Source organism: Rhinopithecus roxellana, chromosome 8, assembly GCF_007565055.1.
Source record: "Rhinopithecus roxellana isolate Shanxi Qingling chromosome 8, ASM756505v1, whole genome shotgun sequence".
Taxonomy (NCBI): Eukaryota; Metazoa; Chordata; class Mammalia; order Primates; family Cercopithecidae; genus Rhinopithecus; species Rhinopithecus roxellana.
In genome coordinates, this window is record NC_044556.1 from 87061291 (window position 1) to 87079571 (window position 18281).

The 18281-nt window shown below is 39.7% G+C and overlaps 1 protein-coding gene across 4 annotated transcripts in view; it reads right to left on the reverse strand.

Moving 5' to 3' along the window:
• TP53BP2 (tumor protein p53 binding protein 2) overlaps positions 1-18281 on the reverse strand; it is a 66788-nt gene that overhangs the window by 38733 nt on the left and 9774 nt on the right. For 2 of the 4 annotated variants that reach the window (XM_030936250.1, XM_010382263.2), the window contains one exon: positions 3412-3559. The exons of 1 other annotated variant lie outside the window; for it this stretch is intronic. In XM_030936250.1, the coding sequence (XP_030792110.1) occupies positions 3412-3559 (148 nt within the window). Of the gene's footprint in view, positions 1-2724; positions 2853-3411; positions 3560-18281 lie in introns of those variants that run through there. One more of the 4 variants, XM_030936252.1, reaches the window with a different exon arrangement.

Below are 18281 nucleotides of genomic sequence, written 5' to 3' on the forward strand. Positions count from 1 at the left end.
GGCGTCCACCCTTTAGAGAAATGCTTGCATAGGATTAGAAGTTCCTAAAAGGATTTTTACTCAGCACTTATTAAAACAAGATAATTAATTTAAATGTTTGTAAATAAAGCAATTGTTAGCTCAACTGTAGTTTAGGCATACTGGGGGAAATTATGTGATAATTTAAAAATAACATGGTGGCTCATGTCTATAATCCCAGCATTTTGGGAGGCTGAGGCTGGTGTATCACTTGAGGTCAGGAGTTCAAGACCAGCCTGGCCAACATGGTGAAACTCCATCTCTAATAAAAATATAAAAATTAGCTGGGTGTGGTGGTGGGTGCCTGTAGTTCCAGATACTCGGGGGGCTGAGGCAGCAGAATCGCTTGAACCTGGGAGGCAGAGGTGGCAGTAAGCCGAGACGGTGCCACCGCACCCCAGCCTGGGCAACAGAGTGAGACTCCGTCTCAAAAAAAAAAAAGATATAGATTTACACATACTAATCTGAAAAGGAAAGATCCACAAGCTATGTTGTAAGGTAAAATAGTAAATTGGAGAACACTGATATGTATGCTACTGCTTACATAAAGAAAATATATAGAAACAACACAAAAATATTTCTACAGTTACTTACAAATGCAGAGAAAAGGTCTGAGAAATTATCTGGCTAAAGTGATTACATCAAGAGACGAAGGGAATTGCTTAGGAGAGAGACATCCATTCTGTTTATATTACTTCCTTTTTTAAAAACTAGAGCTGAGCGCAGTGGCTCACGCCTGTAATCCCAGCACTCTGGGAGGCCAAGACGGGCGGATCACGAGGTCAGGAGATCAAGACCATCCTGGCCAACATGATGAAACCCTATCTCTACTAAAAATACAAAAAAAACTAGCTGGTGTGGTGGCGCGTGCCTGTAATCCCAACTACTCGGGAGGTTGAGGCACGAATCACTTGAATCCAGGACGCGGAGGTTGCAGTGGGCCGAGATTGTGCCACTGCACTCCAGCCTGGTGACAGAGCGAGACTCCATCTCAAAAGAAAAAAAAAGAAAAAAGAAAAGAAAAACAAAACAAAAAAACCTAGAACACGTATCGGTGTTGTCATTTAAAAATAATTTTTTTTTCTTTTTTGAGACAGAATCTTGCCCTGCCACCCAGGCTGGAGTGGAGTGGAGTTGCGCGACCTTGGCTCACTGCAACCTCTGCCTTCCAAGTTCATGGGATTCTCCTGCCTCAGCCTCCCCAGTAGCTGGGATTACAGGTGCCCGCCATCATACCTGGCTAATTTTTGTATTTTATTTTAGTAGAGGCGGGATTTCATCATGTTGGTCAGGCTGGTCTCAAACTCCTAACCTCAGGTGATCAACCCTCCTCGGCCTCCCAAAGTGCTGGGATTATAGGCCTGAGCCATCGTGTCCAGCCAAAAGTTTTTTTAATTAAAAAGTTGTGCCAGGTGTGGTGGCTCACTCCTGTAATCCCAGCACTTTGGGAGGCCAAGGCAGGCAGATCACCGTCAGGAGTTCGAGACCTGCCTGAACAACACGAAGAAAGCCCGTCTCTACTAAAAATACAAAATTAGCTGGGCATGGTGGCACATGCCTGTAATCCCAGCTACTCGGGAGGCTGAGGCAGGAGAATCGCTTGAACCCGGGAGGCGGAGGTTGCAGTGAGCCGAGATCGCGCCATTGCACTCCAGCCTGGGCAACAAGAGTGAAACTCCGTCTCAAAAAAAAAAAAGGTTGTAAGAAAGAAAATCCTTTACATGTCATCATCACATAGTAAAAGTTATTAAATTCAAGTGAGCAAGAGGAATAAGTGGGATCAAAAGTGTCAAGGAACAGAGTATAGCACCAGCAAAGAACGCACGCTTCTTCCTCTATGAAAATGAGAAAAAAAGGGAGACACACAGAGGGAATCTAAGGTACAGAGTAAGAAAACTGAGGAAGCACACAATGGATGGTTTCGATTATCTCAGTAAAGAATAAAGCAAGGTAATTTGCTGAATGCAAGGAAGTTACCAGGAGCAGCTAGAAGTTCATTTCCTCATTCCAAAAATATTTCTACAGCACCTGCTAGGTACAAGGCACTCCCCTTGAGCTGGGGATACAGCAATGAACAAGATAAACAAGGTCTCTATCCTTAAATAGTTTACATTCTAGTGCATATGTTTGGAGCTATCAGGATAACACACACAAAGTCAGAGTGATGCACCTTCTGCAGAGGATTACATCAGGATGATATAACTGAGAACTAACTTCATGGCTACCTTTGGCAGGGTGCTCAGGAAAAGCCTCTCCAAGGAGGTTAACATTTTAGCTGCAATCCAGAAGGAACCAGCAATGACAGTATCTGGAGACAGAGCTATACAAACAGTGGGAATGGCTATCACCAATGACTCTAAGGTGGGAATGAGCTTAGCATATTCAAGAAATATTTTAAAAGCTGCAGGAAGAAGCAGAGAAGAAAATGGTACCAGATAAGAGCAAAGACTAAGAATCTACAGAACTTCACAACCTCATATTAAAAGTTTGGATTTTATTCTAAGTGGAGGAGAAGTCGCTAGTTTTAAGCAGGAAAGTGAAATTATCTGATTTTCGTTTTCAAAAGATCCGTTGGGTTTCTTCATGTGATTGTTCTAATCTGGTTCCTACGTAAAGAGAAAAGAAAGTAATTCGGAGAGACTGCAGAAGACCTTCTAGAACATCCAATTGTAGAAAAGTCAACCAAAGATGAATAAAAGGACTTGCCTGAAAAGAAGGGGGAACTCAGCCGAAGTTAGCTATCATGAATGGCATGAACTCAATTAACACAGTGTGTAACTTGCTCTGGGGACATCTGGCATCCCCAGAGGTGAAAAAGGAAACCAGCAGGAGTTCACCCAGCCTGTGTAGGAACAAGGCAGAAATGATGAAAAATTACTCCCACATCTACCAACTCCTATGGAGCCAAAAAGAAACCAGGTTATCCCATTTTAGAGCTCCAAAGAACCATACAGAGGGATTGATTTCAAGGCTTACAATAATGCCCATGAGTTCACCACTGCTGTCTGCCACTACAGTTCCTCAACACTGAGTAGCTTCTTCTAAAAACTTACAGAAATTGAGAGAGGGCAAACCAATTAGGATGCCTCAAATTTTTAATTAAGTAAAGCTTACACATACAAAGACACTGTTGAGCACTATCCATTGGACCACAGCATCCCAGATGACCTTTTATATTTTATATTGTGGTGTCTCCATTTTATTGCAGAAAAAGAAAACAGCAAAAAGACTTCATGTATACCAAAGCTGGATCAGGAACACTATGTTCTGCCAGACATGCTATTCTACAGTTTCTTCCCGGAGAAACATGAGCACTCACACAGTGCCACATCTACAAACCAACATTAATAGAAGACAGAAGAACTGAAGCACGAGGCCATCAGCGTCTCTCACCAGAGCCACACCACACTTCAGCCAAATGGCAATCACTCTCTCCGGGTTCTTTGCACAGATCCACCACATCTCTGCATATTGTTTCTGGAGTAACTGGAACTTCTGTGAAGTGCTGCTCATTGTTACTGAGATACACGGTGAGAAACATCTAAAAATTAAGAGAGAAAATTAAGACAGTTACTGGTACTGTCTGCCTAATGTGGTATTCACCTTAAATTCCTTTCTCCAAACAAAATCTCAGTTGGAAGTGCAAATGTACAACAGAACAGTCTGGCTGTCACCCAGCCAAAGATGAGGTGTTGACTGGGGGTTGAGGGAGACCTGGAGCCCAGCCTCTACCATGGGCAGTAGCTCTAGAACTCTTGGTGACCCTGGAATACAGTCACATCAGTTCAAATGAAATCTGTTTTTGCCAGTTTTATTCACGTTGTTTGCCAAATACTTATATATGCTGGACCCATATCACAAATATATCTTCCTGTTAATCCTGTAAAGGTTGATGAGATAACCTCATCCATATATACTTATTTATGCATAGTCTCTTTTTTGGAAGGACACATAAGAACATAACATGCTGCTTCTGAAGTGGGAGGGGGATGGGAACAGAGCTTGTGGGGCTGTATAAACCTAATCTTTATATAATGTGCATACATTAACTATTCAAAAAACTGTACTACTTTTTTTTTTGAGACAGCCTCACTCTGTCTCCCACGCTGGAGTGTATGGCATGATCTCGGCTCACTGCGACCTATGCCTCCCGAGTTCAAGTGATTCTCCTGTCTCAGCCTCCCGAGTAGCTGGGATTACAGGCTCATGCCATGCCACACCACACCACGCCACATCCAGCTAATTTTTGTATTTTTAGTAGAGACAGGGTTTCATTATGTTGGCCAAGCTGGTTTCAAACTCCTGACTTCAGGTGATCCACCCGCCTTGGCCTCCCAAAGTGCTGGGATTACAGGCATGAGCCACCGCGCCCAGCCAAAAAATTGTACCTCTAAAATGTTTTAAGCAAATTAAATACCTACTTTGAAATGTAAGATTTCATTAACAAAGTCTAAGTAGAAATGAGTAGCTGTTATGCTCACACCTACATGACCTTGTATATAAACACTGAGACCAACAGAAGGTTTACATTTAAAACTCACTAATAGGCTGGGTGTAGTGGCCTACACCTGTAATCCCAACACTCTGGGAGGCCAAGTTGGGAAGACCACATGCGTCCAGGAGTTTAAGACCAGTCTGGGCAAGGAAGCAACACTCCATTTCTACCAAAAATTAAAAGAAAATCAGCCAGACATGGTGGCACATGCCTGTGGTCCCTGCTACTTGGAAGGCTGAGTGGGGAAGACTGCTTGAGCCCAGGAGGTCATACTTATAGTGAGAAGCAACTGCACCACTGCACTCCAGCCTGGGTGAGACCTTGACTCAAAAAAAAAAAAAAAACCTTACTAACAATCTTAACAATCATTCTCCTAGTAAAAAAAGACGCTGTATCTTAGAAACACTGCTACTAAAGAATTAAAGTTTTCACACCTATTAAATTACAAAAAAAAAATCTTGTTAATTTCCAATGCTGAAGAAACTAAGTAAAATAGGAAGCAAATTTTTGATGGTGATGCAAATTAGTAAGCCCCTATGTTTATTAAATTCAATGAGTAACTCCATGCAAATCAATATGTATCAGGATTAAAAAATAATAATAATTTGAAAGCATTACCTCACAGTGAAAATACATCCTGTGAAAATAATTCCAATCAAAGAAAGAATGCATAACCTATGGAACATAAACTTGAGGGACAAGTTTAGTCTTTTAAAATCATTAATGAAATTATGCTAAGCACTGGGAAAAGTTTGGATTTTAAGACTGCAAAAAAGCAGAATAAGTAGGATATACACTATGACCACAATGACACGAGAACATCACACAGGAATCGGAGGGCCTACCAACAGTCACACAACTCCCCTTCCAGTTTAAATGTCTCTGTCCATTACCCCCAAATGGAGAAAGCTGCATTAAGACGTTGTTTGCGAAAAGGCAGCAACTGGTTAGGGATGACAATGGAAACTGGCTAAGACATCAGACTCAGTGCCTCAAGATTTGGTCAGAGTAAGAGAAGATATACATGAGAGAAAGGGTGGCCCCTTGCACTCAAGCCAGTCCTAGCCTCCACATTCTGCAACCAAAGCTGTTAACTCACATGAACAGGTAAAACAGAGGGTGATCCGGAAAAATTAGAATAGTGAACACTGTTGAAACAATTTTTAACAGAAAAAAAAAAAAAAAACAAAAAAAAACACTGTAGACTTTCCCAGTATGAGCTCAGAAGCTTTCAAGCTAATTATCTCAGGTTTTTAAATTTTGACTACATAAAGGTACATAGTTCTAGGGTTCAACTTAGGCAACAAGGCAGCACTCAAAATTATGACACAAAAGTCATAAATGCTTGACTAAATCATGGAAAAAATAACAAAGCACAGAATTACACTCATCTGCTGCTCCCAAAGTATACAGCATATTCAGTGATGGAGACAAATAATGTACATTTTAGCATTAAATACTACCTCTCCATACTCCCTACCGAAAGGAAAACTTGCTTTGAAGTTTATCACTTAGAAAATAGTAACTTTTCATTGTAAACATGAGGCTTAGAGGTGTTAAGTTACAGAAATACTGGAAATAGAGTATATGCTAAACACACACCTTATCAACAAATAAAAGCCTATTATGTGAGATAGCACCTTACCTCCCTAAACTTCATCTTTCAGAGACACATTATCTCAGAAACGTACATCAACTCTCAGATAAACAGCAGGTGTTACTTTCTCTTTATAAATGAAGAAAAAGACTCAGATAAGTGATCTACTTGCCTACTGAAATGGGAAGGTAAGGGTACAATTCTGTTCTTCTGATCTATCCTCTATTCTTTAAGCTGTGCTTTATAGAAAGAAAATATTAGGAAATGCTCCATTTAACCAGTTACCCACACTTTAACAGAGATCTGATCTTCTACTTTCTGGAAAACCAACAGCTTCATTTATTTAAAAGTATAATTAAGAATGATGACAGATGTGTTCTATTTATGGTTAATTTTCCCACAGGTTTAACACCAGTATCCACAGTACATGTATGAGTTGACCCCATTTCTACCGGTCATGTATGGAGATTAGCTCTGTGGTGATTTTAGTAATTGTACAGCAGTATGCAATGCTGGGCCAGCAACATGCTATTTTTGTCAATTCCCAGGCAGGAGATCTGGTTCAAACTCCAGAATACTTCATAATTAGTTAGACTACCTTAGGCAAGTAATGTCACCTCTCTGAAACTCAGCATCCTCATCTTCAAAACGAGTCTTTAAGTTCCCCAATAGCCACATGTTTACCTATGTAACAAACCTGCACGTCTTGCACATGCATCCTGGAACTTAAAATTAAAATTAATTTTTTTTAAAAAAAGTTCCCTAAGAGCTACTATTTTAAAAGTAAATGTTTACTAGGTACTAGAGTAAAAGTAAACATTTTTACAGCAGCTTACAAGGTCTGCTGTAGTCATGATCTGGCCCCCATCTCCTTCTAATCCCCCCTCACTCTGTGCTCTATCAGCGTCCTCTTTGCTGTTCGTCAAACACACCAGGCATGTTCCCACGTGGGAGCTGGGACTTGCTGTTCCTCTATTTGGAATGTTGTTCTTTGTATGCCAGCGTAAATCTTACTTCCTCATCTCCATCACGCCTTTACTCAGATGTCACTCTCTCAGTGAAGCCTTACCTAGGAACCCTACCTAGAATTCCAACACCAAACACAAACACACACATACCCTAGCCCATTCTTCTGCTTTATTTCCCTCCTTAGCACAGTCACTAACATGCCATATGGTATATTTATTTAACTCATTTTTATTATCTGCCTTTCCTATTAGAAAGTAAGCTCCATACAGTCAAAGGTTTTGTCTTTGTTCGGTGTTGCATACTCAGCACCTAGAACTGTGCCTGCTATGTAACAAGCATACACTACGTATTAAATCTTGCAAATGTGATTGCATTTTACAGATGAAAACACTGAAGCACAGAGGGATTTAAGTAACTCATCCAGGTCACACAGCTATTAAATGGCAAAACCAAGATTGAGTCCCTTCCTCGAGAGCATACAGGTAAAGACTCTCCTGAATCTGGACCACACGGTGCCAAGTGTTTCACTGCCTCTAGTTCTGTCTTTCAGAACAACAGTTTGCCCACAATCCATCATCTCACCTCTGATTTTCATGGTCAGTTTTGCTGCAGGTAGTGCTAAACGGTATGGCATGTAGTACGTAGCACAGCTATATACTCTCAAATGACAGAGTGTGTTGTCCTCTCATTTCTTCAGCTAACATTCTGCTACCATCATTCTACCTCTGTTTCAATATTATTTTCATTCATTCAGTATTTACAGATCATCTACTATATGGTCTCTGTTCTAATGCAGAAATAATCTTTACTAAACAGCTAATACTACAGGCAGTACAAAATTCAAAGAGAGAGAAAGAAAGCTACGTGGAGAAGGACACAGCCAGCCCACAGGAAGGAAGCCAAAAAAATAAACACCACAACCTGGCTCCTTCCCTCTCATGTCCACCCACTACTCCCCACTGGACAAACCCAACTACCTACCAGATGGCAAGGGAAGCAGTTGATGCAATTAAGAGAAGTCAACCTCCTAAGGCACAAAAGCAGGATGGAGGAAGATGAAAAGTGAATGCAGAGGGGCAAAAAAAAGACACCCAGCACAGGAGCCCTCCTCTCTGTACTATGCAGTCAGAGGGCTCTTGAGCAACCGAGCAACTATCTGAAGGAAGTGAGGACACAGCCCAACTAAGGTCTGGGAGAAGAATGTGCCAACAAGAGGCAACACATTTAAAGCCCCTGAGAAGGAAACAAGTTTGTCACATTTGCACAAGAGGAAGGTCACTGCAGAGGGAGCAAGAGGAAAGGGTTAATTCAAGGAGGCAAGCAGAAGCCAGATCATGCATGTCTTTATAGGCTGGAGGTTCCCAAACTTTGGTGTGGACAGAGAGTTGTTGTTAAACAGAGATTGCTGGGCTCCACCCCAAGAATTCCTAAATCAATAGATCTGGGATGGAGACTGAAAATTCTGCATTTCTAACAAGCCCTCAGGTGATGTTGATACTGCTGGTCTAGAAACCACGTCCTGAGAACCACTGTCTAAGGCGAGAGCGAGGACTGTGGATTTTAATCTAAAAGCCCACAGGAGGCAAATTGTTAAAGACAGAAAGTAGATCAGTGGCTGTCAGGCGCTGCGGAAAGGGGAAATGGGAAGTGACTGCTAATAGGTACAGGGCTACTTCTTGGGGTGATGGAAATATTCTGGAATTAGTGGTGATAGTTGCACAACATTGGGAATACATTAAATATGACTGAATTGTATATTTCAAAATGATTAGTTTTACAGTATGTGAATTATATCTCAATTTTTAAAAATAAGGTTACTGGAGGATTTTGAACAGGGTAGCTATTCATGCCATTAAAAAAACTCACTATGTGAACAAACTACAGGAGGACAGGCATGAAAGTCCAAATAAGAGGTAAATGCCACACACAAAATGAGATATGATGGTAACACAGAATGCAAGTTAACAGCAAAGGTGGTGAAAATGGCTGGATTTGCATTATTATTTGAAGGTAGAGCTAGTAAGACTCTCTTGGTGGACAGAACATGGGATGTGAAAGTAGAGAGAAATTAAGAGTGACTCTGGATCTGCTACCTACGCACCAGGTACAAGGTGAGGAAGGAGGAACAGGTTGGGAAGGGCCCGCAGGATGAGGCCTCTATGTTAAATATGAGACACCCATGGAATGTTCAAATGGAGGCATGAGAAGGCTGTTTAATACGCAAGTTTGACTGAGATGAGTAAGCAAGAGATGAGCATGTAGAGGCATTTAAAACCTAAGCCTGGATAAGAGCAGCTAGGGCCAGCTAGAGACAGGAAAGAACACTGAGGACTGTGTCCTGAGCTAATCAAGCAACCTCCAGAGATCCCACAAAGGACAAGGATCCAGCAAAGAAGACTGAGAAAGAGCCACCAAAAAAAGACAGGAAGAAGTCCAGAAGAGTGCAGGACACCAGAAGTCAAGCGAAGAAAGTGTGAGGGAGGAAGATGCAAAAGTGTACAATCAGACTTGGCAAGGTGGAAGCTGCCGACTGCCTTGACCAGCACTGAGTCATGGGTATAAGGACCTGGCAGGAACAGGCTAGAGAACCTGAGGGAAGGAAGCAGAGGCAGAGTACAGACAACTAGTTCTTCCAGTGTGTTCTGCCCAACCCAAGGGAGAGAAAATGGAGCCACCTAGGGAAGGAGACACAGTATGGTAAAAGGAGTGTTTCCTTTTTATCTCAAGATGAGAGTTTTTACAGATCATTTTAATTGATGGGAATGGCCCAGTTGAGAGGGAAAATGGTATTGACAAGAAACTAATGACAGACATAAGTATATCCTCAAGTTATAAAGGTTATTTTTTTCCAATATGTATCAATTCCCTTTTCCTTCCTTTACTTGGAAGAGGAACAAAAAAATAAGAAAAATAATAGAAAGAGAGGCTGGTTTTACTAACCTATCATGTTAACATGAGAAAATGCAAGCACACATGTTCTTTTTATTGCTAGCATCCTTTTATCTTTGTTTTACAAATTTACTGTATTACAAAATGATAAAAGAATTAGTCAAAAAGGAATTGAATTTTCTAATAAAAAAATGAATTCACTTGTTTCATTTTAGTGAAGCAGTTTTTATCAGCATGTTGAAAATTTTACTTAGAAAACAAATGTTAGGCTACTCTATCAACTAAGTCCTTCAGAAAACAATTCTGGCCTAGAATCCACCATTTTTAAAGATAAAAAATAAAACTGTTAAATCTAAGAAGTTTCCTCCATCAGATACGAAAATATTTTTGAAGGCAATGAAAAAATGAAACATTTTTATTAAAAATATTTCAGTTATACATGTTTGTTTTGTTATAAAATAGTGCTTACTGTACCCTATTATGCATACACATCTACAGGCACAGAAAAAAGCCTGAAACTATATTCACCAAATTAACAGTAGTTATGCCCTGGTGGTGGGATGACTATGTGAATTTTTAGGAACTCATCTATGCTTAAGTTTTCTAGAATGTACCACGTACACAATAAAATTGATTCTTTAAGAAATCAATGATGAAAATACGATAACCATATACCATTTTTATTCATACACATTGTGCCTTCCCTGGATGCTTACTGTAAGATATGGAAGACAAATGTCTGTTGAGAGTGTTTTTCTTGTCTATCTTGCCTCAAATTTAGTTAGGAATGATTAAAAACAAGCAATTAAGAAGCACATCTTAAAAGTCCACTACATTAGAACGGAATATTCTTCAGCCATCAAAAGGAATGAGGTACTGATACACACTACCACATGAATAAACCTTGAAAATATTACGTTAAGTGATAGAAGCCAGACATGAAAGACCACATAGCATATAATTCCATTTATACGAAATGTCTAGAATATGCAAATCCATACAGACAAAAAGTTGATGAATAATTGCCAGGGGCTAAGGAAGAGGGAATAGGGAGTGACTGAAAAAGGCATGGGGTTTCTTTCTCAGGTGATAAAAATGTTTCTGTAATTAGTGGTAATAGCAGCGCAACCTTGCAAATATACTAAATACCACTGAATTGTACATTTTATATGGGTGAATTTTATGGTATATGAATACATCAATAAAAAAAAAAAGAGCCCACTGTATGCTTAGTATGTGAGAGATACAAAAATCTCAGGCCAGGCCATGGTGGCTCACACCTATAATCCCAGCACTTTGGCAGGGCGAGGCAGGGGGATCACTTGAGCCCAGGAATTTGAGAGCAGACCAGCCGGGGCAACATGGCAAAACCCTGTCTCTACAAAAAAAATACAAAAAGGTAGCCAAGAGTGGTAGCATATACCTACAGTCCAAGCTACCCAGGAAGCTGAAGTGGGAAGATCACCTGAGTCCAGGAGGTCACTGCACGCCAGCCTGGGCATCAGAGTGAGAGCCTGTCCCAAAAGCTCGTGCGCTCTCTCTCTCTCTCTCTCTCTCTATATATATATAAAAGAACAATTTAGTACTCTATTACATGAATGAGAATGTGGGTAAAATGGAAATTCAGAAATGAAAAGGATGATTATGAACTGAGGTAGATGAGGTTTCAGCAAACAGGCATAAATTAATAGTAAGCATAAAGAAATAATGTTTTTAAACTATCTGTCATAACTTTACTTCCAAAATGCCTTTTCCTGACACTCTATGTTCTTTAAATACCATATTCTCAAGAATGTAAGATGACTTCATTAGCTCTTTTCCCATAAGGAACCAAGCAAAATAGGGTTCCCTAGAGTTAAAGCCTCTGGGAAGCTGTTTTGAGAAATCTGACTATTCTCATTGAATCAAGTTACAAATGTGTTCCTGTCAACTTTTGAGGTAAATTGTTTTCATCATAAAGAGTGCAGCAATAATCAGGTCACAAAAACAAAAAACAAAAAAAACAGCTGTTACAGATCTACCCATACTACAAATTGCTGCGACATCTGAAAGGGCTCGTGACAGCTTGCTTACTTGGTAACAGAGTAGTTTTTCTTCCCCAGGTAGAAAATGTGCATATTAGATCAGCCCTTCTTGGTGACCACATACACATTAAAATGTTAACTTCCTTTGAACTTAGAAATCAGGAACATCGTTTTTTATAGTAGAAACCACAAAGAGAAGACATTAATCAATAAACAATAAGCTCTAAAGCATATTTAAGAGCAGAAGATATAAATGACAGATCCCACAAGACAATACAAATATGAAGACATGCAGGGAAATCAATATTAATTAAAACAATGAGGTACCACTTAACAGCTACAGGTTGAGTATCCCCTATCTGAAACGCCTGGGACCAGAAGTGTCTCGTATTTCAGAATTTTTTCTGATTTTAGAACATATGGATAACCAGTTGAGCATCCCTAATCCAAATATCCAAAATCCAAAATGCACCCATGTGCATTTCCTTAGAGAATCATGTAGGCACTCAGAAAAGTTTTCAATTTTGGAGTATTTCAGATTTCAGATTTTTGGATTTAGGATGCTCAACCTGTATTAAGCTGTCTTCAATTAAAAGACAAGATCCAACATAGATGAGGTTGTATAAAAGTTATTTACTCAAATACACAATGGTAGTACTATAAATTATTTAAAATCCTATTTGCAAAGTAAAATAAACAATGTATCAAAAGTCACAGAATTATGTATATCTCGTGACCTTACTCCTGGGAATTTATCCTAAAAAAAGAAATTGAAACGAAGAAAAACTCTAAACGCCTGAAGATTTTCACTACAGTGTGAGGTCTACACACACAGTAAGATGGAAAAGTAACTATTCAAAAACATGAAAAAGTCTTTAAACAGGGAAAAAATTAAGTAAATTAAAATCATTTGCCAGAAGGACTATGACCCAGCCACCAACTCCTGTAAGTATAAATATAGTGTTAGGAAAACATTAAGAAAAAGTTACAAAACAGAACAATACTAAGTTTTTTTAACTTTAAAAATATATGCACCATCGGCCGGGTGCAGTGGCTCACGCCTGTAATCCCAGCACTTTGGGAGGCTGAGGCAGGCAGATCACAAGGTCAGGAGATCGAGACCATCCTGGCTAACATGGTGAAACCGTCTCTACTAAAACTACAAAAAATTAGCCAGGCATGGTGGCACGTGCCTGTAGTCCCAGCTACTCGGAAGGCTGGGGCAGAAGAATGGCATGAACCCGGGAGGTGGAGCTTGCAGTGAGCTGAGATCACGACACTGCACTCCAGCCTGGGGGAGAGAGCGAGACTCAGTCTCAAAAAAAAAAAGAAAAAAAAAAATATATATATATATATACACACACACATACATACATAGATACACACACACGCACACCATCTTGGCCAGACAGGGTGGCTCCTGCTCCTGCCTGTAATCTCAGTACTTCGAGAGGCTGAGGCGGGAGGATCACTTCAGGCCAGGAGCTAGAGGCCACTCTGGGCAACACAGTAAGACCCCATTTCCCCATTTATATTAAAAAAAAAAAAAAATTAGCTGGGTGTGGTAGCATGTACCTGTAGTCCGTCCTAGCTACTCAAGAGACTGAGGTGGGAGGATCGCTTGATCCCAGGAATTCAAGGTTATAGTGAACTATGATCGTGCCACTGCACTCCAGCTTGGGCGACAGAGCAAGATGCTCTCTCCCAAAAAAAAAAAAAAAAAAAAAGTAGAAATATGTATGTGGGTACGTGCACACACACATATCTACCATCTAAAATATATATATATACTGACCTGTATGAAACACACAGAAAATCAGCGACACCAGGGACAAGTATAGACATCACTTTTAAATTTTTAAAATCTCAACAGTAAAATAGTTTTATAATAATTTACAATTTAAAAGTATACTTAATACAAACTGGGATAAAAGAACATGAAAATATTTCATCAAAAATGGTAAATGTGATTACAATTTGTTTCTACCTCCTATAGTCATCTATCTCGAGAGAAGGAAAGTTCAGGGAAAGGTAAAAAAAAAAACACTGTGTTAAGTTGTGCCAGGCCACCTACAGACTCGCTGCACAGTAATTCATATCAGTCATATCCAAATGAAGATTTGCCCTTCCAAAAATTCAAAGTCACAGATAATTTTCATTTAAAAACAATGGGTCACAGATTTAAGAGTTCTGTGTTTACAGAGCATGTATGTACTGTAACTATGATGTTATGCTATCAACACAAGAATAACTCATTTTAAAGAGGAATTACTTCAGTTTAAAATCTGAAAGACTTTTCTAAGAGGAAATACAAAAATAAATGATTAGGGCATTTACAAGATGAGTCAAAGGCTAACGTTTATTCATTTGATTAAGAAAATCATGTGAAGTTAGTTCTACAGAAAGAAGAAAGGAATCAAGAGTATAAGATGTTCCCTGTCACCAAAGGGAAATTAAGCTCTACAACAGCACCGTCAGAGTTTTCATTTATAAAAACTCAAATCCTTCAAGTTTACCTAAGAGGAAAAAAGAGAAAATTATGAAATGAACAATCCATAAAAAGAGTGACACAAATCCTCCCCAAATTTTGCAACCCACAGGAAATACCACAGGAACAGCCAGGCAATTACGTTTGTAGAGAGATTAGGGGAAAATCCTAATGGTTTCTGTGTTTCACAATTCCTCTGTAGGAAGATAAATGTAAAACTATACTTCAGTTTCTGTATTTTGTTGTACCTCTTACAAAGGATGGCCTGAAAATATTTTTTGTAAGAGGAGGATGCCACTAGGCTTCCTATAACCCAGTCAAGCAAAAACACCTCTCCCAACACTGCGATACAGAGCAGGGATTAAATTAAGATATAACCAAAGTTTCTTTCAAACTCATACACAGCCATTTAGCCCAACCATGGCTTCTAACACTGGGCGGGGTTTAGGAAGGAGATGCAGACCATTCCAGTCCTCGAGGATACTCTGCCTGTCTCTGCACAGACCTAGAACTCTGCTCCAGTGCTCACTCTGCCAGCTGGGACTGCACACCAAGGGCACTGGTGAGCTTGGCTCCCTAATTCAGACATGCTGCACCCTAGCTGTGGGCTAGGCTGCCAGCATTCTGCAAGAAGTGTGCTGCTCAACTACCCCAGCCTGGGCTGTCCGTCCTCGTCTCTCCAATATCTGTGTAGGCAACCCACAGGGGTCTCTGGAACCTTCCTCGGGAGTCACAGGGACACTACATATTTGAGTCCTTTCCCTCAAAGAGACACTCTCTACCTCCCTGACAATGGGTCCCAACCTTATTAAAGTTATCAGAGAATCACTGTTTACAAAGGCCTATCATGATTTCTTAGCTGTTTCTCTACAGTTCACTCCTGGAGCCATTAAACTGCTTTTAAAAATCCTCATCAATTACCATGAGTTATGTATACCAATGTTCTATTAAGGCTCAATGATATTAAACCTACTTCTACACTAAGTGTACCACTTTTTATGATGGCATATTTTTAACATCAACCCATCAGTTCCTATCAGTTACATCTGAGTTTATTTAAAGCAAAATCATAAAATCATATTCAAAGGATTTTTTTACATCATAAACTATTTCTTTGCTCACTTACAGCAAGTTAATAGAATTCAGAAATCAATAACATGTGAAGTCTCAATATCAATTTGAACAATATTCTGTTAAAACGTTAATCATGCATGGACTATCCTGACCATCCATTCAATACCATCTGGAGCACACAATCATATTCTGAAATAATCAACATTCTGGAAGAAAATGATAGAGCAAATATGAAGTAGTTACTTTAATTAAGGAAAAATTCATAAAGTAGCCCTGCTGGTCACAGATGTCTGGTAAGAGAACCACTTCATATACATAAACAGGTAACAGGGACCTCTACATAGAAACTTATAGGAGTCATATCCTATCAAAGCCAGCCATGCCAAAGAAGCTCCTGGTTCTATGCCTTCCCCTCAATCCTAACTTCTTGCTGACTTCAATAAGAAGTTTCATTCATTCACCCATTAGTACTTACTAAACACCTACTAAGGAAGCACAGTTAAAGCAAAAGGAACACAGTGATGAAAAAGCTTGCCTTCCTTAGGGCAGAGAAGAGAGGCTGGTAGTACACAAATGAGCATAGTATATAAAGTGATATGATAAAGAATTATGGAAGTGATGAGGAGAGGATGGCTGATCGTGATTAGGAAAGACACCTCAGGGTGCAGGGGACTTTGGAGCTGAGATTGAAGAAGCCAGAGTCACTTGAAACATCTGAAGGAAGACATTTCATCAAAGGCCCGGAAGTGGTAATTCCACGACCAGAAAAAACGCCACATCAGGAATACAGACTTGTGCCAATGAGGGCAGAGGTAGAACAGGGGCTAGCTCGAGCAGGGCCTTGAAGGTCAAGAATAAGGAGTGTGGACTTTATTGCAAGGGAAAAGTCACTAGAGTAGTGATTTGCAACGTGCAATTCTCAAACAGCACCAGCATCACCTGGCAACTTGTCAAATATGAAGTCCCAGGCCCTGCTCCACACCTCCTGATTCAGAAACCCCAGAGGTGAGGCCCAGTACTCACACTTAAGTTTAAGAACCACTGCATTAGAGGGTTTTGAGCAGGGAAGTAACATGAAGCTAGGTTTCTGAGTAATTTGCTGTAAATAATATAGAGTATTAGTTTCGCTAGCAAATAACAGAAGTGTATATTAATCTACGTATATATTAATTACAATACCAGTAGTTAACCCAACAACAATACCAATACATTATGATCATATACACGGGTATTTATATTTGCATACTTTGAATTTCAAGGAATTCCATTTCAATTATAAGAAATATTAAGACCTAAAACGTATTTTAAATTATCTACTCCACAGTTATAGCCTCAAGTCACCAAATGAGAAATCTAAACATAGCCACACTTTTCCTCACTTCTCTCCCCAGAGTAGCTCACCTGATTCCTACACTGTCCTGCAGTGTCAATGTCATCCCCGTCCTTCCAGAATAATTCAAAGACCATAAAACTTCCTCCAATCCATCCGTCCCTACCCACACACCTACCTCCAGCCAGAAGTAAATATTCTCTTTGCTTCTCTGACAACCATTCACACTGTAGTTGTTTGTATCCCTGTCTTATCTGTCCTACTGGTCCATACATTCTTTAGGACACAGGTTTTGGTTCTTCAATGCTTCTTCCCTGGTTTTTCTCCTCCTACATTATACCTCACTCCCCAAAAAACTCTGTCGGATCTCACACAAAGCAAATGTGCAATACAAGTTTGTTGGACTGAACTGAAACTGTGACGCAGGGAATCAAAGTTCCACAAAGAGGAGAAAGTTAACAGGCGACAAGAACATGACAAAGAGGATGTTCACATCCTGAAGCATCAAGAAATGTTTCTCTATAAATGATATTACTTCACAGTGAACGTTTTCAAAGTCAGACAATGTCTCAAAGAATTCTGCTTAAGTAAAACTAAGAAATCTTTTCTCTTCTTTCAACTAAGCTGAATTTAGATAGGTTTCAAATTCTGAATGTATCCTCTAAAGCAACTCATCTTAGGCTACTCTGCTTCAATATCTGTCATAAACAATCGATGTATAAAGCAAAAGAACAAATACATTTAGTTAATTCCTCCTTGACTCCAACTATTGATAAGTTTAGTGTTGGTGTGCTTCCTTCTAAACTGAGCCTTGTTGTGTGCCAGGCATTTGTGTTATTTTACGTAAAGGTACTGTTACAGATTTCATTCTATTTTTTATTTTTACTCACTAAACACTACATTTTCTAAGATCTATCCATGATGATCGAACTACAACCAATCCATTGCTTCTAGTTATTTCCTTCCTACCTCCCACTTTGCTATAGAAGTAGAGGCAAGAACTACACTCACCAAAGAAAATCCAAAATAAGAATATTCATTCATCCATTAACTCAAACAATATTAAATCCCTACAGTATGCCAAACACTGTGTAAGTGCTAGAAACACAAAGATGAAAAGGCATGGTCCACATCCTCTTAGAGCTTATGGAACAACGAAGAAGCACTGCAAACAATGAAAAGGGTGCAATGTTGAGAAATGAGAAATTCCTGGTGAAGTACATTTAAAGCATCTGAAGTCCAGCGAGAACAGAAAAAAACAATCCCCTCCGAGCAGTAGAAGAAGGCTTAACATTAAGCACTATTAAGCTGAAACTGTAGGGTGAGTAACACAAGCAGGAAGAGAACCATCTAGGCAGAGAAACATTGTGTATAAAGACACAGGAAACTGTGGCATG